Below are 27,476 nucleotides of genomic sequence, written 5' to 3'. Positions count from 1 at the left end.
ACTGTCGCCTTTGGCTTGGCTTGCTCAGTTGGGGACACTAAAAATATGATTAAAGTTAGTCAACTTATTATACAAATAAAATATATGAATTAGGTCTTATTTAATTCTATAAACTATAATACTGATCTGCCAACATTGTCGCTATATGATAAATTAAAATAAGCTGATAACATCACTGTTTTCTCCAGTACGACTGTACAGCCAAATCTAATTTTGTCGCAATATTATCCTGTTTGACACTGTGAAGCTGCTTTGACACAATCGTGATTGTAAAAGCGCTATATAAATAAAGTTGATTGATTGATTGAGTGAGCCCTCACTCCGAGAGGGCACGGCTTGTCTTGCGACTGGCACATCAAGATTATGGAATCCACAATCCAGTGGCCCACCCTGTGTTTGTAGACAGCCTTTCCCTTCTGCTGACCTCCAAAGCAGTCAAGGAGTTGCCCTGAGGTTCTAAAGCTCTGCATGAGGTCCAAATTGCTGTAAAGTTGGTCAAATTAACAAGAAATAAAGCTTCCATTTCAGATGTTTCCAAACAGTACAGCAGCAATGATTGTATGAATTTCTGGAAGATTAATGCTATTAGAGAGAAAATTATAACCATGCAACTGTCGAATGTTCAGACGTTGTGCTACAGACCCCCTGAGGAACAATTTCATTCATTATTTTTTTATTGGAAATTAATTGTCTAAACTTGTTAAATCCTCAAAATCAACAACATATATGTTAGACCCTATACCTACCAAACTACTGAAAGAGGTGCTGTCAGAAGTTATAGATCCTCTTCTTACTATTATAAATTCATCTTGGGCATAACCTTTAAGACCTGTTCCCCTTCTTCCTTGACCTAGCACAGTTTCTGTGTGAGCAGGCTCACTGAGGAATGTTGTGGGACTTTGTACTGGTATTGAGACTGCGGGCGTTGGGAAAGTGAACTTTGTCAGCTTCCTTCATCTTAGCCAGGTTCAACCAGAGATGGAGTTCCTGGACCACCAAGGTGGACATCAACTGGCTGAGGACATGCCTGGTGACTTTTGTCACCCTGAGAGTAAGTGAGGTCCACAGTTCAACAATTAGGTGGAAGGTTCCACTAGAGATTAATGCTCAGGGCAGGCCAGGAAAGCATGACCATAAACTCTGGGTCTGACTCAACCTGTGCCACTCTCCCAGAAAGGGGCAGCACTACTGGGTCTCCCTGGAGGACACAAGCCCACCCTCTGATGTAGCTATCCACTTCTAGGCCTCCACGGGAGCCCCAAATGAGATGCTGGGTTCCCCATGAGAAGTACCCATAGGCTCATCAGGAAACTCCACAGCCTGTGATGTTTTTGAGGAGTGAGTTTCCACTATAATCCTCAACTATAATCCTTAACAACTCTCTGAATGTCATTGGATGGCCCAGCCAGAGTCCAGACTTGAACCTGATTGAACATCTCTGGAGAGATCTGAAAATGTATGTGCACCAACATTCCCCATCCAACCTGATGGGAGCTTAAACCGATTTGAACGCAGAAATGACGGGAAGCTTCACAACATCGCTTCAGTCGCGTCTCAAAGTGGATTTCCACGCCACTGCTGTCACAGGACTTCACCAAATCATACCAAAGATGTGTGTTTTTGACAGAGCGGTCCCAGCGATAAAGGTTCGGTCCTGCTTTGGAAGCAGCCGGTGAGTAAAACTGCTTCAAATGTCTCTGCTATTGGCTACCGTCGCATGAGTAAACATCAGTAAACAACATGATCACGTGCTTCGTCATTCAAATGCGCTAACGTTACTCCATTGCTGTTCTCTGTATAACGTTACACTAGTCTGACGTGCAAAACCGTTTTGCTTGCTACTGCTAAGGTCTAACGTTAGTCGATAGTCCATAAACCGAATCATGTCCTCATAAACTGCGAGTAAAGACACACAAATGTTGACAGGCCACTAAATACAGTACATACCACAGAGACAGACGTCCTGATGTTGCTGTTTCTCCTGTTCAATTTATTTCTACCTCAGATTTGATTCTGGATCATTATCTGTATTAGCTGAGATAGCCATTGGGTTTCTCCACGCTTGAGGACGTCACCGCTTTGCGCATTCGTCATTCTTTAGCTCCGCCCACACGATACGCCTCCAGGCGCTCGTTTTTTTCCAGAAAGACTCGGTACAGCCTATATTTCTTTTATAAATATAATAAAACTAAAGACTTTTCGGAGATATGAAGGATGCAATACTACTCTATAGGTACTCAAGAATGACATGAGATTGACTGAAACTGAGTTTTTCACCCCCCCTTTAATCACCATCACTTGCTCTCAATGAGTGGAAGCACTGACTAGAGGGAGCTTGTCAACCCTTTTTAAGTCCTTACCGACCATAAAAACTTGCAATATCTCAATAAGGCAAAGATATTGATTGCTCAACAAGCCAGGTAGGCACTATTCTTCACTCTTTTCCAGTTTAATATCTCCTATCGTCCTGGTTCTAAAGGTTTTAAAGGTGCCTTAGAAAGTCTTTTTTCGTCAACGATATTGCATGTTTATATAACGTTAGTCAAAATTTAGGTTATGCAGTGACTGTGATGTACTCTGAAATACAAGCATGCAAAAACGTCATACTTCAGTTCTCAAAAATATAAATATATATTTGTTTACACAATTAATAGAATCCTTGTCAAATGACTATTGTTTTAACTTATTTGGTGGAGAAGGTGACGTTAGCTAGAAGGATTGAGTTAGCGATCTGTAAGCAAATAAACTAACATGACACGTATCTATGGTTGTATTTTGTAATACAAAATAATATTAATCTGTCATTAGACACACTATTTAGTTTCGTATGGTACTTGGAGTTTCCTATTGTTACTGTACTAGCATCTTGAGTTATTAGACAGCTGTCTCTCTAAGAAACTTTCAATTTAATCAGAATTGTTTAGACATTCGATAAATTGATAAAATCACTACTTACTGCTTGCAGGAATATAGCTGGAATATCTCCTTTATTCAGTTTTAGACATAGGGCTGGACAATAATTCAATATCAATATATATCGCGATATAATTTTTTTCAATAACGGTAATATGATTTTTAAACACATTTCCGATATTTCGATAAATACATTACAGCATTCCTCTTGACTGACGTTCAGGGCGCAGCCGCCAGAAAGAGCAGAACATGATTGGCTACTTGCGTGATGACGTACATCACAGAAAGATAGATCCAACGCGGCAAGTTTTAGCTACAAAAAGAGTTTCCCTGACCGCAACACAAATGTGACTGAACGAGCTTCCACAAGTAAGGAGAAAGAAATAGTTGGGACGTTTCCCCCCGCACTTTTAATAAAGTGTATTTTCATCCCCCGCACTTTTACTGGATCTCACCGATCCTAGTCGACCCGCTCCGAGCGGGATTCGAGCCGGCGTTACCTGCGCGAGGGCGGGCAAGTTAACAGAGACACTAAAGACAGCTTTCTCTCTACCTCGGTTGATGAGGTACGGGCAAACGTATTTATACATAGAAGCCAATGTGAATACATCAAGATTTAAATTCAGAGACAAAAATAATCTATGCATGACCTGTCATTTTATTCGTATCTAAATATGAGGAGGGCGCTCTCAAAGAAAGTCCAACAGCGGATTCGTAGAAACTTACTGTCTGTCACGCTGGAGCTGCAGCTGAAGGAAAACATTAGTTATGAGCTTAAGCGTGACGACGACAATCAGACGATTGCAACAGTATGCTTTATGTGTGTTTTTCAAGCCATCTCAGTGTAGGCTATTTATTGACAATAAAGTAGGCCTATATCATACGAATACAGGGAGTGCAGAATTATTAGGCAAGTTGTATTTTTGAGGATTAATTTTATTATTGAACAACAACCATGTTCTCAATGAACACAAAAAACTCATTAATATCAAAGCTGAATATTTTTGGAAGTTTTAGTTTTTAGTTTTAGCTATTTTAGGGGGATATCTGTGTGTGCAGGTGACTATTACTGTGCATAATTATTAGGCAACTTAACAAAAAAAAATGTATACCCATTTCAATTATTTATTTTTACCAGTGAAACCAATATAACATCTCAACATTCACAAATATACATTTCTGACATTCAAAAACCAAACAAAAACAAGTCAGTGACCAATATAGCCCCTTTCTTTGCAAGGACACTCAAAAGCCTTCCATCCATGGATTCTGTCAGTGTTTTGATCTGTTCACCATCAACATTGCGTGCAGCAGCAACCACAGCCTCCCAGACACTGTTCAGAGAGGTGTACTGTTTTCCCTCCTTGTAAATCGCACATTTGATGATGGACCACAGGTTCTCAATGGGGTTCAGATCAGGTAAACAAGGAGGCCATGTCATTAGATTTTCTTCTTTTATACCCTTTCTTGCCAGCCATGCTGTGGAGTACTTGGACGCGTGTGATGGAGCATTGTCCTGCATGAAAATCATGTTTTTCTTGAAGGATGCAGACTTCTTCCTGTACCACTGCTTGAAGAAGGTGTCTTCCAGAAACTGGCAGAAGGACTGGGAGTTGAGCTTGACTCCATCCTCAACCCGAAAAGGCCCCACAAGCTCATCTTTGATGATACCAGCCCAAACCAGTACTCCACCTCCACCTTGCTGGCGTCTGAGTCGGACTGGAGCTCTCTGCCCTTTACCAATCCAGCCACGGGCCCATCCATCTGGCCCATCAAGACTCACTCTCATTTCATCAGTCCATAAAACCTTAGAAAAATCAGTCTTGAGATATTTCTTGGCCCAGTCATGACGTTTCAGCTTGTGTGTCTTGTTCAGTGGTGGTCGACTTTCTGCCTTTCTTACCTTGGCCATGTCTCTGAGTATTGCACACCTTGTGCTTTTGGGCACTCCAGTGATGTTGCAGCTCTGAAATATGGCCAAACTGGTGGCAAGTGGCATCTTGGCTGCTGCACGCTTGACTTTTCTCAGTTCACGGGCAGTTATTTTGCGCCTTGGTTTTTCCACACGCTTCTTGTGACCCTGTTGACTATTTTGAATGAAACGCTTGATTGTTCGATGATCACGCTTCAGAAGCTTGGCTATTTTAAGACTGCTGCATCCCTCTGCAATATATCTCACTATTTTTGACTTTTCTGAGCCTGTCAAGTCCTTCTTTTGACCCATTTTGCCAAAGGAAAGGAAGTTGGAAGGAAGACTTTCCAGCCTATACAGCTTGGAGTAAGACAACATGCATAACGAGGATGATGTGGTCAAAATACTCATTTGCCTAATAATTCTGCACTCCCTGTAATGCAGCGCTAACTGACAGCTTTTTAAATGTTTGTCTTCTGCTCACCAAAGCTGCATTTATTTAATCAAAAATACAGTTAAAACAGTAATATTGTGAAATACCATTACAAATGAAAACAGCCTTTTTCTATGTGAATATAGTAAAGTGTGATTTATTCCTGTGATCAAAGCTGAATTTATCATCATTACTCCAGTCTTCAATGATCCTTCACTAATCATTCTCATATGAGGATTTCATAATCAAGAAACATTTATGATTATTATCTGTGTTGAAAAAAGTTGTGCTGCTTAAATTTTGTGGAAACCATGATACATTTTATTTTTCAGGATTCTTGGATGAGAAAGTGCAATGGACAGCATTTATTTGTATTAATTAAATACATTATCTTTTGTAATATTAAAAATATCACTTGTGATCAATTTAATGTAGCCTATGTCTGAGCAACAAAAGTATTAATTTCTCTCTTTTTAATTTGACCACAAATGTTTGAATGGTATGGTGTTTTTCACAAAAATGAAGCAGCACCATGAACAGCAAAACTGTTTTCAACACTGATAATAATCATAAATGTTTGTTGAGCATCAAATCCTAATATGAGAATGATTAGTGACACTGATAATAAAATCAGCTTTGATCACAGAAATAAATGACACTTTACTATATATTCACGTAGTGAACAGATGATGTAGATCAGAATAATATTTCACTGTATTACGTTTTTTACTGCATTTTTAATTAAATAAATGCAGCATTAAATATATGCTATAGTTTTGCATAAAAGGAGAATAGAGCGCTATGAATTGTTCTTAACTGAAATTTAAAACTTAAAAGAAAATGCTCAATAAACTGCGTCTGTGGCATAGGAGCACTGTATGCTGTGACTCTGCATTGCTTCTATAGCGCATCATTTTGCACACGGAATGCACATTAAGTGCATTTTGCCGCTCTGTATTGAGGTTATGCACGTGACATCACCGTCAGCTGGAACATATCAAATCGGTTCCACCATCTGAAGAAGATCCATCCGCTAGAATATTCTGAGAGTCAGGCTGAATCCTGGCTGAAGCACTTTTGTTTAATCTATATTAAGAATAATATAATCAGTCTATGTTGTAGTTTTAACTTAAAGATATTAATATTAATAAAGTGAGAGTCTTATGTTTATTTTGTGTTGATTTCACATTTCTTGTTCATATAAAGGCTAAATACAGGTGAACATTAATTTATTTGTACTGGTTTTATTTCTAAAATATTATATAGTTTTATAGGAGGACTATTCATAGACTTGGCAAATACATTTTTCTGAAGTTTGTAGGTACAGACATCCTTTGTGGCAATTCTTTGTAGTTTTTTCTAAAGCTTTTATATAGTTCATATCGGTATTGGAATTATATCGTATCGACCAAAATTAAAAAAAATATAGTAATATGAATTTTGGCCATATCGTCCAGCCCTATTTAGACGCTGAGCAAAGCTTGCTTGATATTTTCCCAGGTTAGAAAAACTGTGTAGAAAAAATGGGCTGATCAAACGGACGATTTTGAATTAACCGTGACTGTTGACATTTTTTATCTGTGGGAATGGTAAGACAAGTCCTCACGTCTCCTGCACAGCCTAGAACATGACATTTGTGTCCATGATCTGCCATTTTCACTATATTTTCACTATGCTTGTTTACCTGCAGAACTCCCAATGATTCAGCTGCGCAGTTCCGCCTAACTATGAACATGTGCTGACATATGCAAATGTTAAGGGCATACATAATAATCAGGGCTCTACATAGCACCCATTTTGGGCACATTTACGCCTGAAAATTACTGTGTGCGACTGTGAAAAAATATTTAGGCGCACCGGTGCGAGTGACCCAATTCTCCTGAATGGGTGTGTAATACAATCGGAATAAAAACTACAACTCCCAAAGTGCATCAACACTGAGAAACTGTTAGGCTACGTTTCCTACTGCAATCAACTGCTTTTCATGCCTTCAATCAGCAGAATAAGTGCAAAAACGTGTGCGATGGACGGACTACACTTCAAACAACGATTGTTTACAAGGTGAAACAGGTGTGACGACGCAGCCATATGCGCACAAATCAGACACCTCGCGCTGATGATTTACAGCCAAATCAAAATGAACATCTGGATTATCATAAACAAGCTCAGAAATTAACGGATGCTTGAGGCAAAAATGCCATCAAAAAATTATGTATTAATAATACATTTAAAAAGCCCTTGAGTTCTTGAGTTTATCTTTATCACAAATGCTGTTTAAAAAATTCCTAAATGTATATAATGAGCGAGTATATCATGAAGATTTTTTCCAAACCGTGTTTTTGTCTTATCCTGAATCACTATGGTGCACATAAAATAAGTGTTTATATTCCTGCTGCGGATTAGCACAGTATCTGCACGACTCGTGGAGATCCGGCTGCAATGTTCTTCCACAAGACTCATGCGGTTCTGTTTATGAAGCGCCAGAGCGCCAACAGTTACGGCTTCCTATTGCTCAGAGTACTGGCATGATTGCATATGTGATACTGATCTTGTACAAAAGTCCAGTAGACAAGTTGATATTAAGTAATGTTTTAGCCACAACACTAAGTCTATTTGGTGAACCACACCAGAACTGATGCACATCTCCAAGCGATTTGATTCAAATTAACCTGTGCTTTGAACTATAGAGGGAATGCACGTGACGTCACCGTCAGCTGGAGTGACTGCGATTACGCCCCGCTGAGTGGCGAAAAGACTGAGAGGCAGCACTGGTTTACAGCGTGAATGCAGCGAAAACACACAAAACCAGGCCCGGCGCGTAGGGGGAGGCTTGTCCACGGACCCAATGGACATCGCTGTTCACATTCTGCATTGAGAATCGCTGTGCATTGAGACGGACTTGATAATAGCGTGTAATTTTCTCACTCAAACCACAGCCAACCTGCTGCTGCTTCTGCTTTAAGAGGGAAACACTGCCCATGACTGCTTGTCTAGGATATGTAATCCTCCGTAAGAATTCGTAATAATAGCATATTATTCGCGAAAAGGAGCTAGCAAAAGATCCAGTGTGTACCTGTATTTGCACTCGTCAAATGATTACATTTTCTGCGTGTTTTCGCCTCGGTGAGTAATGTAGCCAATCACAGACATGTTTGTAGATTTCTACAACGGAATTGGCCAATCACAGGTGTTGAACTAAGAATCCACTCACCACTCGAGTGTTTGTCCAGGCGCTGAGTTTAGTTAAACAAGTGCGTCTGACATTGTTAAAATAAGAGATTCATTGTACACCAGCTTCACTGCGGAAATCTGCGAGATTGCGTTTATTGAATGAGTGACAGCTTTTAGTGATTATAAAGCTTTGTGCGCTGTCTGGGCAATATAATTATTATTTATTTTTTATTAATAGGTCTATAATATATTTAATAATAATATATCAGAATTTGAATACAACTTTTGTTTTTCATTCGTGACAAGCGGCCACATACACGCTACAATACACTGACCCATCATACCCATCAAAAATGTGATGACTGATCAGCTATAAATAATCATGTCGAAATCAGGCTTATAAAATGTCAGGAAAACACGATTCCTGGCTGCATGTCATTATCCGTGGATCTGTAGTAATCCACTGAATCTGTGGTAAGTTAAGGAACACTATATCGAACCCAAACTTTAGTTTAAATTGATAATCGTTTGCTCAACTCACATTTTCCCCCATTAACTCCAGTCATGCAGCAGCTCTTCTGCCACTCAGCCCTGGCTGAGGGGGCATGTTCCGGCAGGAAGGTGATGTCGTGCATTCTATATATATTGACTGAATGAATTCCCGCCACCTACTGGCGTTTTTTTCTTTCTTCATATTTATACTTTACATGTACTTTTTATTTTAAAATATTAAACTTTTAAAGTTTAATTTGTACATATTTCTAAATTTAAAAAACGTATATGTAAAATATTTACACAACATTATTTACACTTGTAAATGTGTCTAAATCCCACTTCAGATAGAGCTTCTGTGCCACTTCTGCAGTACAAAGATAGATATTTTGATGCATATCTCATTTGATTGGAAACAGTCAGATTGTGTCAAATTGTTCCAACTGAATTTAGTGTTTAAATTAACATTTTAAAAACAACTTTTCTATTTTAATTTTAGAAAAGATGCATACATTTAATAAGATTAGAAAACATTGCTCTTATAATGGTAAAAATTAGCCTGGCTCTGCCCTCCTACTTCCGCTCAATTTTCATTTTCCTTCAGTACTACGTCTGGGACTGCTGTGTAGTCTTAGGTTTTCTCCGAACAAATTTTTACCGGTCCAATCAGCGAAAAGAGGAGTGGCTGAGAACGATGACGTTGATGTCGAGCGCTAGTTTGAGATGTAGTTCAGTAATGGCGGCGGAGAAAGATGCAAACTAAACCATTCATTGCATTGTGGCACCGCTGCCGAATTTCCAGAAGTTAAAGCCCCGAGCAATAATAGTCTTTGCTGGGGTTTGTTGGTGGCCCTCCAACAGGGTAAATTCGGGAAAAGTTTGATTTTCCAGATCGCTTCGTTAGTGATGAAGGAGTTGGCTGAAGCTATTCGGACGGTAACTGTTTCTCGTGGGGTTGGAAGGTATTGCCATCATTTAAGTTACAGGGACTGGTCAGTTATTTGATTGCCGTCCATCTCTCACCACCCGCGGAAAAATCCCCGGCCGAGTTAAAGACTGCTTTTGACAAACGCAAGGTTGTGTTGATGTAATAGCTGTCCGAATCCACATCTCTGAGTTTTATACAATATATCACTTCAAAATTCACTGTTTGTAATCATTTTTGACCACTGCAGAACACCATACGGTTGCTTTGCTGTTATTAGGATGCATTTATAGACTTGTATTTCCTTAAAATGCTGGCAAGTTTTTTGAAGAACAATATATTTCATCACCGCTAAAACAAATTAAAATAAAAGCACTTAAACATTTGAATTGGTCCGTTATTTATAGCAGCATTTATTATCATACCAAGCATATGACATTTTATTTCTAGCATACAATCATGTTACGGACCACGTGAGCGGCACGTTCCCGATAAAAAAAACTCCTGTCCACCGTGGCGTGAATAAATCACAATCCAAATGCACGAGTTTTAGGTTTTATCCTATAGTTTTATTACTGAGGTGGCCTGCACATGTGCACTTTTATTTTGTCGGATTTCCATGAGTGAAACAGGCGAAGGGCGCATGACATACATCACGACCAAACGTTAACGATTGGTTATGGCAGATCCAGAGTAGCTCAGGGCAGATCCAATAGTTTTAAACCTCAACAGGGTGCCTGCCTTCGCAGAAATAAAGCCTTGTCAATGGAGAGTGGCCAGACTCTATGTACAAATGAAATGTACGAGAGTCTGGTAAAACCAGGCTAGGTAAAAATGCCCCTGGACATTAATTTAAAGGGACACATATCGTCCTGTAATCGGAAAGTTATTATTGGAATGCATTTGATGGATTAGAAAGTGATCCTACATTTTTGACTGTGCTCCTAAAAAGAAAAAAGTTAGCGTAGAGCCCTGATAATGAGCCCAACGATTACATCACAGTTGGTGTTATGTTGAGATTCACCTATTTTTCTGGGGTGTTTTTCATGCACAGGATTTACATATGAAGGAGGAGGTAATAGTGTTTATGACTTACAGTATGTGATGTCCATGTACTGAACTCTTATTATTTAACTATGGAAAGGTTGATAAAATTTTTAATTCTAGGGCACCCCTAAAAATGTGCATGTTGATGGCCTATCAAGACTTCATGTTCATACTCCCTCAGACTCCAATGAAACACCTGAGCCAGTGCTTCTCTCCAGTCTCTTTTACCCCTTTTCCACCAATGCAGTGCTGGTGCTAAATCGGAGCCAGAGCCTAGTTTCAAATTGGTTCTTTGTGTTTCCACACCCAAAGCACCAGCTCCGAGCCAGGAAAAGTGGTTCTTAAGTAGCACCAAAACATTGCTGGGCTAGAAGTAAGAACCGATTACGTCAGGCGCTGGGGGCAGGCTCAGCAAGATGAACTTGAGATCCGCCATTTTTTAAATAGCAGCTAATGGAGCTAAAAGCTGCTGCTCGTTTGCATTCACCGTCTGTACAAATTACTGTGAATGCGGTATAATAATTCTGGTTGGTCTGCGCAGTGTCGATGTATTAGATAGAACATGCCTGGTGTGTGTGTGTTTGTGTTTCCCATGGCCGCTAGCAGTAGAGTCCTGCAACGGGTCGAGTACCCGCGGGCATAAAAGTGGCTAAAACGGGTGGATTGTGACATTTATAAAATACACGGGCGGGGATGCGGGCGGATAATTAATTATTAATTAATTCCGTGCGGGCGGGTAGAAGTGCGGATGAAAAATATGTGCAATTCTGTGGTGAGGTGGAGGAGAGAGAGATACCGAGGCATGATGGCAAATCAATCAATCAATCAACTTTATTTATATAGCGCTTTTACAATCACGATTGTGTCAAAGCAGCTTCACAGTGTCAAACAGGATAATATTGCGACAAAATTAGATTTGGCTGTACAGCCGTACTGGAGAAAACAGTGATGTTATCAGCTTATTTTAATTTATCATATAGCGACAATGTTGGCAGATCAGTATTATAGTTTATAGAATTAAATAAGACCTAATTCATAGATTTTATTTGTATAATAAGTTGAATAACTTTAATCATATTTTTAGTGTCCCCAACTGAGCAAGCCAAGCCAAAGGCGACAGTGGCAAGGAACCAAAACTCCATCAGGGGGTGATGGAGAAAAATAAACCTTGGGAGAAACCAGACTCAGTCGGGGTGCCAGTTCTCCTCTGGCCTATTAACACACCGTGTAAGATTATTACTCTGACAACCTTACAGGTCGGAAATCATATTAGATCGGATTATTCAAAATTTTCAGGGTATCACGGAAGAGACAGATTTATTTAGGATGGGGCGTCAATTACACAAGAGTATGAATACATGAAAGATCGGAATTATTGCGCCGAAGACGGGTTTTGAGCATGTCAGCAGACACTCCAGGATGCGTTGGTCATGTCCAGGCAGGTCCACCATCCGATCCGGACAGGGCCCAGATCCGGGATAAACCTCGGGATAAACAGAGAGACTAACATTAGCGTAGATGCCACTCTTTTTATGATGTAACGAGTACATCAGGTGTTATGGGAAGTGTTCCCGGTTCCGGCTGACCTAGTTAATGCAGCCTAACAATCAGTCAATTGAATTGAATAATGAAAGTTAAAAATGTTCTATGTGTATGCCATAGTAAAGAGATGTGTTTTTAGTCTAGATTTAAACTGACAGAGTGTGTCTGCTTCCCGAACAATGCTAGGAAGACTATTCCACAATTTAGGAGCTAAATAGGAAAATGATCGACCGCCTGCAGTTGATTTAGATATTCTAGGTATTATCAACTGGCCAGAGTTTAGAGACCGCAATCGACGTGATGGGGTATAATGCGTTAAGAGCTCGCTTATGTACCGGGGAGCTAAACTATTTAGTGCTTTGTAAGTAATAAGCAAGATTTTAAAATGTATGCGATGTTTAATAGGGAGCCAGTGCAGTGTTGACAGAACTGGACTAATATGATCATACTTCCTGGTTCTAGTAAGAACTCTAGCTGCTGCATTTTGGACTAGCTGGAGTTTGTTTATTAAGCGAGCAGGGCAACCACCCAGTAGAGCATTACAATAATCTAGCCTTGAGCTCATGAACGCATGTACTAACTGTTCAGCATTTGGCATTGAAAGCATGTGCCGTAATTTAGATATATTTTTAAGATGATAGAATGCGGTTTTACAGATGCTAGAAACGTGGCTTTCAAATGAAAGATTGGTATCAAAGAGCACACCCAGGTTCCTCACTGACGACGAGGGCTTGACAGAGCAGTCATCAAGTGTTAGACAGTATTCTCGGTTACTACTTGTGGAGCTTTTCTGTCCAATAATTAAAAATTCAGTTTTATCTGAATTAAGTTGCAGAAAATTACTATTCATCCAATTTTTTATATCAGCTATGCATTCTGTTAATCTTGTGAATTGGTAGGTTTCGTCAGGGCGTGAGGAAATATAGAGCTGAGTATCGTCAGCATAACAATGAAAACTAACGCCATGCTTCTTAATGATATCTCCCAGTGGTAGCATATACAGGGTGAAAAGCAACGGTCCTAACACTGAGCCTTGCGGTACCCCATACTGAACTTGTGATCGGTGTGACATCTCTTCATTTACTGCTACAAACTGATAACGGTCAGATAAGTACGATTTAAACCATGCCAAAGCAGTTCCACTAACGCCAACATAATTTTCGATTCTATTCAGAAGAATATTGTGATCGATAGTATCAAATGCAGCGCTAAGATCGAGTAACACTAATAGAGAGATACAACCACGATCAGATGATAAGAGTAAATCATTTGTAACTCTAATTAGAGCAGTCTCAGTGCTATGATATGGTCTAAATCCTGACTGGAAATCCTCACATATACCATTTCTTTCTAAAAAAGAACATAATTGTGAAGACACGGCCTTTTCTAGTATTTTTGACAGAAAGGGTAGATTCGAGATTGGCCTGTAATTGACTAATTCATTAGGATCAAGTTGCGTTTTTTTAATAAGTGGTTTAATTATAGCCAACTTAAAAGTTTTCGGTACATATCCTAATGTCAAAGATGAATTAATGATATTAAGCAGAGGATCTATGACCTCTGGAAGTATCTCTTTTAATAGCCTAGTCGGTATAGGGTCAAGCATACATGTTGTTGATTTTGATGATTTTACAAGTTTAGCCAGTTCTTCTCCTCCTATAGCAGTGAATGAGTGTAATTTTTCCTCAGTGACACTACAGCGCTCTGTCTGAAGTGATACTGTAATAGACGGCTGCATGGTTATAATTTTATTCCTAATATTATCAATCTTACTAGTAAAGAAGTTCATAAAGTCATTACTGCTGTGTTGTTTACAAACATCAGAAGCTGAAGCTTTATTTTTTGATAATTTAGCCACTGTATCGAATAAATACTTAGGGTTGTGTTTGTTTTCTTCTAAAAGAGATGAGAAATAAGCAGATCTAGCAGTTTTTATGGCCTTTCTGTATGCAATCATGCTCTCTTTCCACAAATTGCGAAAAACCTCTAGTTTTGTTTTCTTCCAGCTGCGCTCCATTTTCCTGGCTGCTGTTTTAAGGGCCCGAGTGTGCTCGTTGTACCACGGCGTTGGATTATTTGCTTTAATCTTCTTTAAGCGCCGGGGAGCAACTATGTCTAAAGTGCTAGTAAGGAGAGAGTCAATAGTTTCGGTTGCAGCATCAAGTTCATCTTGGCTATCTGTAATGCTGAGGAGATGGAACTGATGAGGAAGATTATGTACAAAGCAATCTTTAGTCGCAGCGGTTATCGTCCTGCCATATTTGAAGCGAGGGGATGGCTTTGCAGCCTTAGGTAAATTAAGTATACATGATATTAGGTAATGATCTGAGATGTCATCGCTCTGCTGCAGAATTTTAACAGTATCAACATTTATTCCATGTGACATTATTAGATCTAAAGTATGATTAAGGCGATGAGTGGGTCCTGATACGTGTTGTCTAACTCCAATAGAGTTTAGAATGTCTCTAAATGCATATCCCAATGCGTCTTTTTCATTGTCTACGTGGATATTAAAATCCCCAACAATTAGTACTTTATCTACAGCTAATACTAACTCCGATACAAAACCAGCAAATTCTTTGATAAAGTCTGTATTGTGCCCTGGTGGCCTGTAGACAGTAGCCAACACAAATGTCAGACGGGATTTATCATTTACACTACACAGTGTTACATAAAGCACCAAAACTTCAAAGGAATTATATTTGAAACTAGACTTCTGAGTAATACTGAAAATATTATTATAAATTACAGCCACACCTCCCCCTTTACCTTTCAGACGTGGCTCATGTTTGTAACAATAATCTCGGGGGGTGCACTCATTTAAAGTAATGTAATCGTCAGGTTTTAGCCAGGTTTCTGTCAAACACAGCACATCTAAGTTATGATCTATAATCATATCATTGACAACAAGCGTTTTTGGCGAAAGGGATCGAATATTCAGCAACCCAAGCTTTATCAATTGTTCATCCGTATTATATCTGTTGTTTATTTGTTGGACATCAATTAAATTTTTACTGTTGAATGGTTTTGATGGTTTTTTGTATTTACTAATTCGGGGAACAGACACAGTCTCTATATGATAATATCTAGGTGAAAGAGTCTCTATGTGCTGGGATTTAGCTGACTTTGGTGACGTGAGACAGCTAGCAGACGGTTGGTTTAGCCAGTTTGTCTGCTTCCTGACCTGGGCCCCAGTGAGTCAAGGTTTAGCTCTAAGACTATGTGCCAAATTACTAGAGAGAAGAGCAGCACCAGCCCAGGAGGGATGAATGCCGTCCATCTTCAACAGGTCAGGTCTGCCCCAAAAACTTTTCCAATTGTCTATGAACCCTATGTTATTTTGCAGACACCACTTAGACAACCAGCCATTGAGTGATGATAATCTGCTAACTATTTCATCACTCCTTTTCGCGGGGAGAGGACCAGAGAAATATACGGCTCTTGACATCGTACTTGCGAGTTTACACACCTCTTTAATGTTAATTTTGGTGATCTCCGACTGGCGAAGTCGAACATCATTAGTGCCAACGTGAATAATAATCTTAGAGAATTTACGATTAGCTTTAGCCAGCACTTTTAAATTTGCTTTGATGTCAGGCGCTCTGGCTCCCGGTAAACATGTGACTATGGTGGCTGGTGTCTCTATTTTCACATTCCGTGTAATAGAATCGCCAATAACTAGGGCACTTTCAACAGGATCCTCAGTGGGTGCGTCACTGAGTGGGGAGAACCTGTTTGATGTTCTAATCGGAACGGAAGAGTGGTTTTTGAGCGCCACCTGTGAGCCACACAGGTCTCGAGTCCTCCCATGAGGGAGCTCGGAAGCATATAAGGACAAGCGACACCAATAAAGGACGAGAGATCACCAGACCTGGATTTTACGCTGAGTTCGAGATACATGAATATAGGGCTGGGCGATATGACGAAATATATCGTCTGGACGATAGAAAATGTCTATCGTTTTATATAAGGCTCTATCGCTTACGCCACGATAAGGCGTTTATGGCAGAATTTTACGTCAAGATGCACCTCACGCCATGGCATGCCCATGCAATACATAAACGCGCTCCCTCTGTCTCTCTCTCGCTCTCTCACTCACACACACACACGCGCTGCAGCCTCCCTTCCACTCACATCACTTTTTTAAAATCCCCCACAGCGCGAAACACGAGTCCCGCAAACGCGCCGCAGAGGAGCTTGTTTGTAATCAGAGGACAAATGGCTCCTTAGTTTCGAAATGGTTTGGGTACAAGGTGATCGCGTTGAAAATAAAGGCGTTTGTCCAGCCTTAGAAGCTCATTTGAATCATTGCCGCGGCTCATTTAAGAAAATGACAGCTCCGAAGAGACGCCGCTTTAGTTTGAGGTAACGTTACTGCTAACAATAATAAAGAAAGACGATCAACACCTTATGTGTAATATATTTCCAAATGTAAGCCCATCTTAAGCGAAATGCACGCTTCATCCTGTCGTCTGCCCTGGCTCTAACCTCGAGTGTTTACTTTTTGCAAACCTTGTGAGCGCGCAAACCCAAACGCTGTGACCTCGCGCCAAATGTTTTTATTGGTTTATTAAGTACAAACAGGCGAGTTATGAAAAATTGAGTGCGAGGGATATGTTCAATCACACAAAAAGATTTTGGAATGAGACGGCCAACTGTAGTAGCGTTTAGTCCACTGTCTATAATAGCCTAATTTAGAGATCACTTTTTTATTTATTTTAACATACAACTTTGATCGGTTAACGTTGATACGGTCAGCCATCGGTCAAACGTTCATCGGTTAACATCCCTAGGCAGGTGTTAACTTTACTAAGAGTCTTGCTTTAAAAAAAGGTTCTAAATAAAATAAAAATGTAGTCCATACTACCTTTATTTGTTTTGTATATAATTTCAAACTGCATTTCCACATTGCAATTTTGTATAGACTATTCATAAACTGAATTAATAGAAAGGTTGCTATATCGTTATGTATATCGTTATCGGGATATCAAATGAGCTATATCGGGATATGAAATTTTGGCCATATCGCCCAGCCCTACATGAATACATGAACTCATGTATAATTGCACACTGTAAACATAATCAAAGCTTCGAAAACACACGAAGAACGGGACCTTTAACTTTTCAACCTAAATTTATTTCCAGGTATTTCAGCTAAATTAATGTTTTTGCACTGATTATTAATTGTCTCCTTCTCTACGGCATTTTGTCTGAGGCGGGCTGGAGTTCATTCAGTGGAGTGCCAGGTTGCTCTTTCATGCAAAATGGCAATATTCACATTAATTATTAACATTTACAAATAAGCATAATCTGTAATGTTTTGTGCTAAGGACACAGACGCACACAATCTGTCAAAGCTGTCAGCTGGTGGAAGTTCTCCATCCATGGAGGGCAGACCTGACTAATCAATAATGATAATCATTATTGCATTGTTGCCTTATTAATATAACATTTTTGGCACATAAATAATTTGTATTATGGAAATTATTCCTTAAATAATGTGGTGTATGTGCTGCTACTTATCTAAATAAGCTTATCATCATTAATAAGCTTTTCATAATCAACTTATGGTTTAATAAAAAAATAAAAACATACTTACACTGAACATTGAAAAGCCATGAAAGCCATATCTAGTAACTAGGGATGTGAAGGTGAGGACATTTTCCTACCGTTTAACCAATGTGTGACAACACCGGGAATACCGGCATCACCAACTGGGGCTTTTAAATCACTACTTTTATCTAAACCAAAAGTTAAATGCAGCTCAGGCATTCACAAGGCAGAGGAGCTAAGCGATTGGTTTCAATTAATTCCTAAAGCTTTCATCTCAACACTGTAAAAAATGTTGGTTGTTTTTTGTTGGTTTAACTTAAAAAAGTAAGTAACCTGGTTGCCTTAAAATATTGAGTTTATTGAAATTAAAAATTTGAGTTGATACAATGAAGGAAATTTGTTTAATAAATAGAAACTCAAAATATTTTTGTATCTGAACCACATAAAAATTTGATAAATCATGAAAATAGCACTATTTGGCATGTTTCACTGCATCATCAGAAATAAAACACACACAATTACCCAATATGCTTACAAAATCTTTTAATAATATTTTAATAAAGATTGTCGAATCTCAAAAAAATGTTCATTGTATTAACTCAAAATTTCAATTTCAATGAACTCAAAATTTTAAGGCAACCAGGTAACTTTTTTTCTAAATAATTTTTTACAGTGAAAGAACCTAAAATGTAAGTGTGTTCTCTGTGAGGCTGTGGGCAGGGGCAGGTTGCTTGAATTATGGATCATTAGCCTATTATTCTTAATGAAAATCACAACAAAGCAGTACAATGACAAACTCCCTTAAATAGGCGCTTTTACATGTCACTTTGAAACCAAATCTTCCGCGATCATCTCAGTCAGCTCCTCGCTCTCATGATGAATGACATCTCTGACTCCTGCTGCTAGTCTGTGGTGTGGATCATGCTTTATTACGCAGACATGTTCAGTTTTTATTTGTATTGTCTGCTTTCCAACTGAACTAAATTATTTTATTACTATAAAAAAATTAAAGCGTCACTGGAGGCAGTGCCACGGTGGGCAAGTGATGTAACTGGTGTTATGCCTGAACACCGATAACACGGGCAACACCGACTATCGTAGCAAGTAGGGCTGGGATAAACGATTATTTTCTAAACGATTAATCTAGCGATTATTTTTTCGATGCATCGATTAATCTAACGATTAATTTTTCCTGTCCGATTCGGTTACGATTCGATTCAATTACCGATTATCTCCCCATTAATTGCCTAATAGCAATTTATGCATGTTGATTTAATTATCTGAATGAAAAAACGAATTCCTTAACATTGCAATATATGTTTATTGCTCTTAAAATTCCAAAGTAAGACTATACAAGAGCAATGCATTCAATAAAACCTTGAAAACATAAAGTAGGCTACACACACACACACACACACACACACACACACACACACACACACACACAAATAAATAAGTATTAACCTACAACAAAGAAACATATTATACGATTTTTCTATGTATGCAACTCAGCCTACAGGCTATGCCCATCGATTAAATATCAACAAGTTGGTTAATCAAATCCGGGGACACACTGCAAGCGTGAGCGTCTCGGCTGCGTGGCGTGTCCGTTTTTGTTTCGGCTCACATGTTAACAGGTTGGAGTTTGCACACTGACTGTGACGCGCGGAAAACGCGCGCATGCTGGAAATAGAAGAGCGCCCATTTTTCACGTGTGTTGGGAGCGTCTCCAGGCAAAATAGAATAGGAAAAGATGTTTATATCATTTTGACACGAATACATATTATTAAATTACAATTTCATGTTTGAAAGTCTGTAGGTTTACATAAATGCAAATATATAGGCCTAATTGTAATAATAAAAAACGTCAATTATCGATTTTGAAATATTGCAACTGTCAATACAGAACGAAATATTCTGTAGCCTATTTTGCCGTCAATACCATAGATATGTGGCTACTCCCGACGTTTTCTTTGCTGTATCAGTGGGCTATTTATGTTTAACATTAGGACTAGGGCTTCCCTCCGCATCAATAGCAGCAGCAGCGCCGCGTCAGACACGCTTCTAGTGTGCAGAGGCAGAGAAAACGCCACGCAGCCCCGTGGCTGATCCGCAACAGAAACGCCACGCGCATCCGCGGCATGACAGTGAAAAAAGTTACATGTAGAGTGCATTACGGGCGCCAATACTCCGTTTAAAACCGGAATAGTCCTGGGATGAAACTGCTCACTAAGAGGATGGATACCCTCGGTCACATCAGCGCGATTAGACATTGAACATTTTAAATTTAAAACAGCTTATTATGTAGGTAACGTCAATGTGTCCGATGCTTTCACTTGATGCAAACGTTTGTTTTTGTGATTAATACAAAATATGTGATACATCAAATATTACCAAAACATCTGTCTTCCTGTGTGCAGAAATTTGTTTATGTAGCCGTGACAACAAAACGCGTGCGCGCATGCCTGTTATGCTCCGTGCGCACCGCGAGCCAACCCCATAGACTGTGGCCAACCCGCAAGCCTTGCACTTCTGAAAGTCTGAGGAGCCACTCGTGTTGCTACCATAGATATACATAATAAATAATATACTTAATTACATAATATACTTTATTATGTACATCTATGGTTGCTACTACTCTCCGGCGCCGCCATCTTTATTTTGAGTCTGACGAATCGACGCGCATATTTTGCGTCGACGTATTTTTTGCGTCGACGTCATCGATGACGTCGACGCGTTGTCCCAGCCCTAGTAGCAAGCATACTAGGAACCAAAATATCTTGGAAAGTGGGCCCTTCTGATTTGGGTTAGTAGCAACAATTTTAACAATCACCTGATAAATTCTAACAACAGCATAGCAAGACACTAAACACACTCAGAACAACGTAGCAACATCACAAAGGCATCATCTCTTAGGGGGGCATCATTTACCAAGCCAATTTTAGTATGGATCTACAAACTCACATTGTGTGATCCTGCCACAAAGCAATCTATACAGAAGAAACATTGTTTAATGAGGTAAATATCAGCCTGAGAAACCAGCAGCTATATCACCCTATAAGCCTAAGACTGCTTTCCCACTGAAGCTAAGCAGGGTTGAGCCTGGTCAGTACCTGGACGGAAGGCCTCCTGGGAAAAAATAGGTTGCTGCTGGTAGTGGTGTTAGTGAGCCCAGCAGGGAGTGATCACCCTGTGGTCTGTGTGGGTCCTTACACCCCAGAATAATGATGGGGACACAAAACTGTCAATAAGCAACGTCCTTCGGATTAGACGTTAAACCGAGGTCCTGACTCTCTATGGTCATTAAAAAATAAAATAAAATAAAAGAGTAGGGGTGTAACCCTGGCATCCTGGCCAAAATTTGCCTGTTGGCCTCACCCCATCATGGCTTACTAATCATCAGTATATACTGATTGGCTTCATCAGTCAGTCTCCTCTCCACCATTCAGCTGGTGTGTGGTGGGCACTCTGGCTCAATATGTCTGCTGTCGCATCATCCAGATGGATGCTGCACATTGGTGGTGGTTGAGGAGATTCCCCTTTTATATGTTAAGCACTTTAAGTGCCTAGAAAAGCACTATATAAATGTAACTATTATTATTAGAAACATTTTCCCTCTGAATATTTCAGCTATCCTGTCACGTTTGTGTTTTTCTGTCATTTGTTTTGAATCAGAGCTAGCAATGACTGATTAGACTGATTCGGACCCTTTGGTGTTTTTCAATTTGTCTTAATCATTTAGGCAGCCCATTGGATCATTCAAACAGTAGTGCTATACTATGGAACACAGAGAACAAAAAAGAAAACTAGATTATTTGAATATTTAACTACAAACAATTAAAACAACGTTCAAAACAGTCCTATTATTTGCCAGCAATGAAAAGGGGTCTTTATTATAGGAGTACTTCAGCGCGCGGGGAAGATGAATCTGTATTTATGTGTCATTAATGTAGTAGAAATGTGAAGAAAAAAAAATACTTAAAAAAAAAATACTTTCTAGACTGAGAAAAGACAGAAAACATATTTTTGTCTCATGGGGATGAAAGACAACAATTCCCTAGAATGCTTCGCTGCCCTACAGGCCACTCGCAAAGCCACCGCTACTAGATTACTGAATCACTTTCACTTTCCCACCGCGACCGCGTTCATTATCATAAAATCAGTTCAGTTAGAGAGAAGACACTACAATTAAAAACTGAACGTGTCTGTTCAATATGTGATTTAGCCGCTTTGGGAGTCTCACAGCCCAAAACGCTGCAGGAGTCAGATATATTGACAGTCATGGATGAGCTTTGTGATGAGAGCTGAGGTAAACGCGTCCGCAGCATAGATTCACAGCGCATGTTTGTGTTTTCAGTTCATGCCTTTGAAAGCTTAACTTTCATAGGAATTAGTTTGAGAAGTTGAAAGACTTACTTTGCTCTGCGGGCCACACCGTTTAAACATGAATCCCTGAGGTTGCAGCTGCGACTGCGAGTGTGATCTCCCATCCCCCACGCGCGAGTTGAAAACATGCGGAAATGGCTCCCTCTGCTGGCTGTAGTCTTTAGCCTCTGGCCAACAATTCCTCCAATGGAGCAAATTGGTGGTATTTGCGTCATGGGAGGAATTTTTCCAGTAATAAAATGCATAAATCTCTTGTCTCAGGGGGATATGAGGGGGGGAAGCACAATCATTCCATTTATACTCCAGGGTTTCTACTGATAAAAAGCCATATGCTAATCGCTGAAGTAACGACCTTCACATGCAGCATGCGAACAACTCTACTGCAGCAGGCAGACATTTAACGCAAAAAGATTATAAAACACTAGCAATACAGGAACACACTAAACGTGGCATGTATTAAACGTAGAGATGTAAAAAATTAATCAATATATTAAATTATTATTGTTAACTACAAACCCGATTCCAAAAATGTTGGGACACTGTACAAATTGTGAATACCCTTGTCAAAAAATCCTATTGGAATTTCACTTTGTCCTATAGGATCTTATTGGATTGTTAGAATCCTAAAGGACATTCTGATTTATTTTAATGGAATTTCACTTTGTCCTTTAGGATCTTCTTGGATTGTTAGAATCCTAGGACATTCTGATTTATTTTAATGGAATTTCACTTTGTCCTGTAGGATCTTATTGGATTCTTAGAATCCTAAAGGACATTCTGATTTATTTTAATGGAATTTCACTTTGTCCTTTAGGATCTTCTTGGATTGTTAGAATCCTATTGGACATTCTGATTTATTTTAATGGAATTTCACTTTTCAATGAAAAAACACAGAGATTGGCTTAATATTGTTATATTACCAAAGCAAAGCGTTTGCATAGAAAAACAATCACACTTTCAAATTAAATAATTAGGTTGAGTGTTCCTATAATAATACAAAATACATTAATATAAAATATATATAAAAGTGCCATTTTGTCTCACTATCTATAGTGCAGGGGTGCACCTATGAATGGCTCATATGACTAAATTAATTTTAAATTCATGATTTAATATCAATGAGATTTTTATTTATGTAATGTTTTAAATCTAGATGGTTATTTATCATGTAAATAATGTGTGACTGTGGCGTTTTAATGCGCATGCGCGTTGGATATTCGAATCGCGTTCTTCAGACCACACTGGAGCAGAGTTGCCATGGAAACGGGGACTCGGAGTCAAACGAGCAGCACTTCCTCAGACGCTGTTTTCACTAGTTTCAGGTGAGTTTAGTCCCTAAAACCACACAAATTATACACACAACTGTTCCTGACACCTTTCTTACGTTAACTGACACACTTCTGTTGAATATTTACTTGATAGAAATGATTTAGTGTCTTCGGGAAAAGTGCAGCATCCGTTTTCACAAGAGGGTAACTTAAGCTAACGCTATCGTTTTGATCGATTGAGCCCTTGTTTATGAAAGCTTGAGCTTTTAAATAAATCTTTATGTGAAACTTAAATGTTTTGATAGTTTTGTTAAGGTTTTGCTGCTAATTTGTCAATGGTACGTATCAAAAATCTAAAAGTATACGTTACAATGTAACATTGCTGTTCATCGATGATGTCAGTTGGAGCGCGAAAATTAGCTACAAACTGGCAAACAAATATTGTAAAAATGTTCTGTGATTTCAGGAGGGACAAAATAACCCATCTACAACAGAGGGGAAGATTCCAACATTTCTGGAGGAAGCTGCTGACAGAGCTGTAAGAAACAGGTGAACCGAGGAAGGTAATTTTATATGCATGTATTTCACATAATATTTGACATAATATCAGCATGATTTTAGTTATTTTCTTTAGCAAAATTATACATATTAAGAAGGCTTTGACATTCAAAACATAAGTGACACTGTATGAGCAATATTAAATTAACAAGTAAACCTAAAAACACAAACCCTGTTTATATTAAAACAGGTCACAAAACTATTGAGTTTTACTGGTATTATCTATAGTGGAGATGAGTGTGATGAGGTTCAGGTGTGAGTAATCAGTATTCGGGAGAGGGAGTGCCCTGTGATTGGCTGGTGTGAGAACCTGACAGATTAATAACAAATAGAAATTGAATTTGAATCTAAAATCGTGTTCTGTACTGTTAAAGAATTAGTTCACCCCAAAATTAAAATCTCCTGATAATTTCCATCGGTCATTTTCTAAAAAAATAAAAGCATTTATATACTTTTACCTCAAATGCACAACTTTGATGTTGTTTTCCCACTGCGTATTACGCCAGAAAGGTCAGTGCTGACCCAGTGCCGAAAAACTCCATCTCATGTTCTCCTCTAACTTTTAAATTGTCCGACATCGTTGTTTTACCTTTTATTTTTGTAAAGGGTGTTTGATTTAGTCTTTGCACGTTGGTTTTAACACTGGGACGGTACTTCCACATACGTCACACGCGTGACCTTTCCAACGTAATGATGCCACAAAGCCATACATCATCTGAGTCGAGCATTTGAGGTTAAAAAGTATATACATGTTTATTTATTTTCTACTGAAGAATGAAAGACATGAACATCTTGGATGGCATTGGGGTGAGTAAAAGATCAGGAATTATCAATTTGGTGTGAACTAATCCTTTAATGTACATTCTTTCTGCTTTGCTTTTGGAGCCATAATAATTTATGGGTTGTGAAAACACTGAATGAATAGACATCATTGCACTTGGACATTATTAAATGGCAAGTCGATAGTAAAGTTAAGAATTCCAGCAAGCCGTGTGTTAATGTGGTGTGTATTCTTCTCATTTTAGCTGCTACATCCTTTTGGGCTGAAGGTCAAGCCAGAACCAAACCAAAGCTGGACTGTAACCTGCCGGCCTATACGACAGACTTCACACTGACAGCTGCTGGCATGGATGCTGCATCACATGCTTTTGAACACTTTTCCACCTAGAATGTATTCGTCCCCCACCAGGAGACTTCATGTCTTCATCTATTGTGAGTGGATATCATTTTAAACATTATTTAAAAAAAACACTAATTTCTTCTAATTTTTATTGTGTAGTATATGTATTTTTTCGTAAAAATAAAATAAAATTTTAGTAATGTTTTTTAAGTAATAAAGTAATTCATTGTTAAGTAATGTTGTTATAATCCTGTTAATTTATGTACAGTATAAATTGCAAACGTATGCTTGTTTTGGGCACATGTTTACAGCTTATAGAGATTTTAGAGGAGGAAGATGCTGTGTATTTAAAGGTGCTTTAAGTCATTTTTATTTGTACAATGTTATTTTTGTATATAAATCATTATTACAGTGGAACAAATTGCTATTTTTTAATTTGTAAATTAGCAACTGAATTTTTTAACCATTGCACAGCACCACTTTATCACCAATAATTTACAACTTTTTTTTATGTCACATGAGAACACATGAAAGTTTATATTTTTGTTCAGATTATGTAATTTCTGTAATAAAGTTTGTATCATAGAATGGTAACTTCTTTCTGTTGTTATTATTTAGATGTTTGTTGTAACTTAATTATTTAAATGTACTTCAAGATCATTTAGTAAAACCATGGCTTTTTTTTCTTTCTTACAGTGTACCAAGTATTCAGACATGGTAGCCTTGGTACACTTTGCTATCTTTGCTGTGTCCGAATATGCCTTCCCTACCATGTAAAAAGCAAAGATAGCGAAACCGTGTGTGTGCGTGCGTGCATGTGTGTGCGTGTGTGTGTGTGTGAGAGAGAGCGAGAGAGAGAAAGACCCAATTGGATCCAATAAAATCCTGTTGAAATTGTCCTACAGAATATGTATGTATTGTCTTATAAGACAATTCTCACAGAATCCAATAGGAATCAGATTACATTTGGAATCTTATTGGAATCCTTTAGGATTTATCCTACGGGATATTTATGTATTATCTTATAAGACAATTCCCAAAAAATCCTATAGGAATCAGAAAAGAATCTTAAAGGACAAGACATAAATTATCCTATAAGATTATTTCTAACGGAATCCTAAAGGAATTAGATAAGAATCTTAAAGGACAAGACATAAATTATCCTATAAGATTATTTCTAACGGAATCCTATAGGAACGGTTCCAAAATATGATAGAAATTTTTAATGGAATCCTGTACAGATTTCCATTAAAAATCCTTAAGGATTTTTTGACAAGGGTAAAAACAGAATGCAATGATGTGGATGTTTCACATTTCAATATTTTATTCAGAATACATAGATGACATATCAAATGTTTAAATCGAGGGAAACATTCATTGATTTTAAATTTCATGGCATCAACACATCTTAAAAAAGTTGGGACACGGCCATGTTTACCACTGTGTGGCATTGGCACTGTGTGGCTCTTCTTCTGCAAACATCTGGGGACTGAGGAGACAAGTTGCTTAAGTTTAGGAATAGGAATGTTGTCCCATTTTTGTCTAATACAGGCTTCTAGTTGCTCAAATGTCTTAGGTCTTCTTTGTCACATCTTCCTCTTTATTATGTGCCAAATGTTTTCTATGGGTGAAAGATCTGGACTGCAGGCTGGCCATTTCAGTACCCGGATCCTTCTTCTACGCAGCCATGATGTTGTAATTGATGCAGTATGTGGTCTGGCATTGTCATGTTGAAAAATGCAAGGTCTTTCCTGAAAGAGACGATGTCTGGATGGGAGCATATGTTGTTCTAGAATTTGAATATACCTTTCGGCATTTATGGTGCCTTTCCAGATGTGTAAGCTGCCCATGCCACACGCACTCATGCAACCCCATACCATCAGAATCACAGGCTACTGATCTGAGCATTGATAACAACTTGGGTTGTCCTTGTCCTCTTTAGTCCAGATGACATGGCATCCAAGTTTTCCAAAAAGAACTTCAAATTTTGATTCGTCTGACCACAAAACAGTTTTGCACTTTGCCACAGTCCATTTTAAATGAGCCTTGGCCCAGAGAAAGCACCTGCGCTTCTGGATCCTGTTTAGATATGGCTTCTTTTTTGACCTATAGACTTTTAGCCGGCAACAGCGAATGACATGGTGGATTGTGTTCAC

General features: G+C 38.7%; 1 protein-coding gene across 3 annotated transcripts in view; it reads right to left on the bottom strand.

Annotated features, from left to right (window-relative positions):
* The window catches only part of pou6f2 (POU class 6 homeobox 2), a 174,720-nt gene extending 152,234 nt beyond the window's left edge, over nt 1–22,486 (bottom strand). For all 3 annotated transcript variants that reach the window (XM_067434798.1, XM_067434801.1, XM_067434800.1), the window contains exon 1: nt 22,405–22,486. In XM_067434798.1, the coding sequence (XP_067290899.1) occupies nt 22,405–22,434 (30 nt within the window). In that variant the 5' untranslated portion in view covers nt 22,435–22,486. The remainder of the gene's footprint in view (nt 1–22,404) is intronic.
* Between the last annotated feature and the right edge of the window lie 4,990 nt (nt 22,487–27,476).

This window comes from Pseudorasbora parva, chromosome 24 (assembly GCF_024679245.1).
Source record: "Pseudorasbora parva isolate DD20220531a chromosome 24, ASM2467924v1, whole genome shotgun sequence".
Lineage (NCBI taxonomy): Eukaryota > Metazoa > Chordata > Actinopteri > Cypriniformes > Gobionidae > Pseudorasbora > Pseudorasbora parva.
Note: the sequence above shows the minus strand (reverse complement) of the source record. Positions and strands in the feature narration are given on the sequence as shown.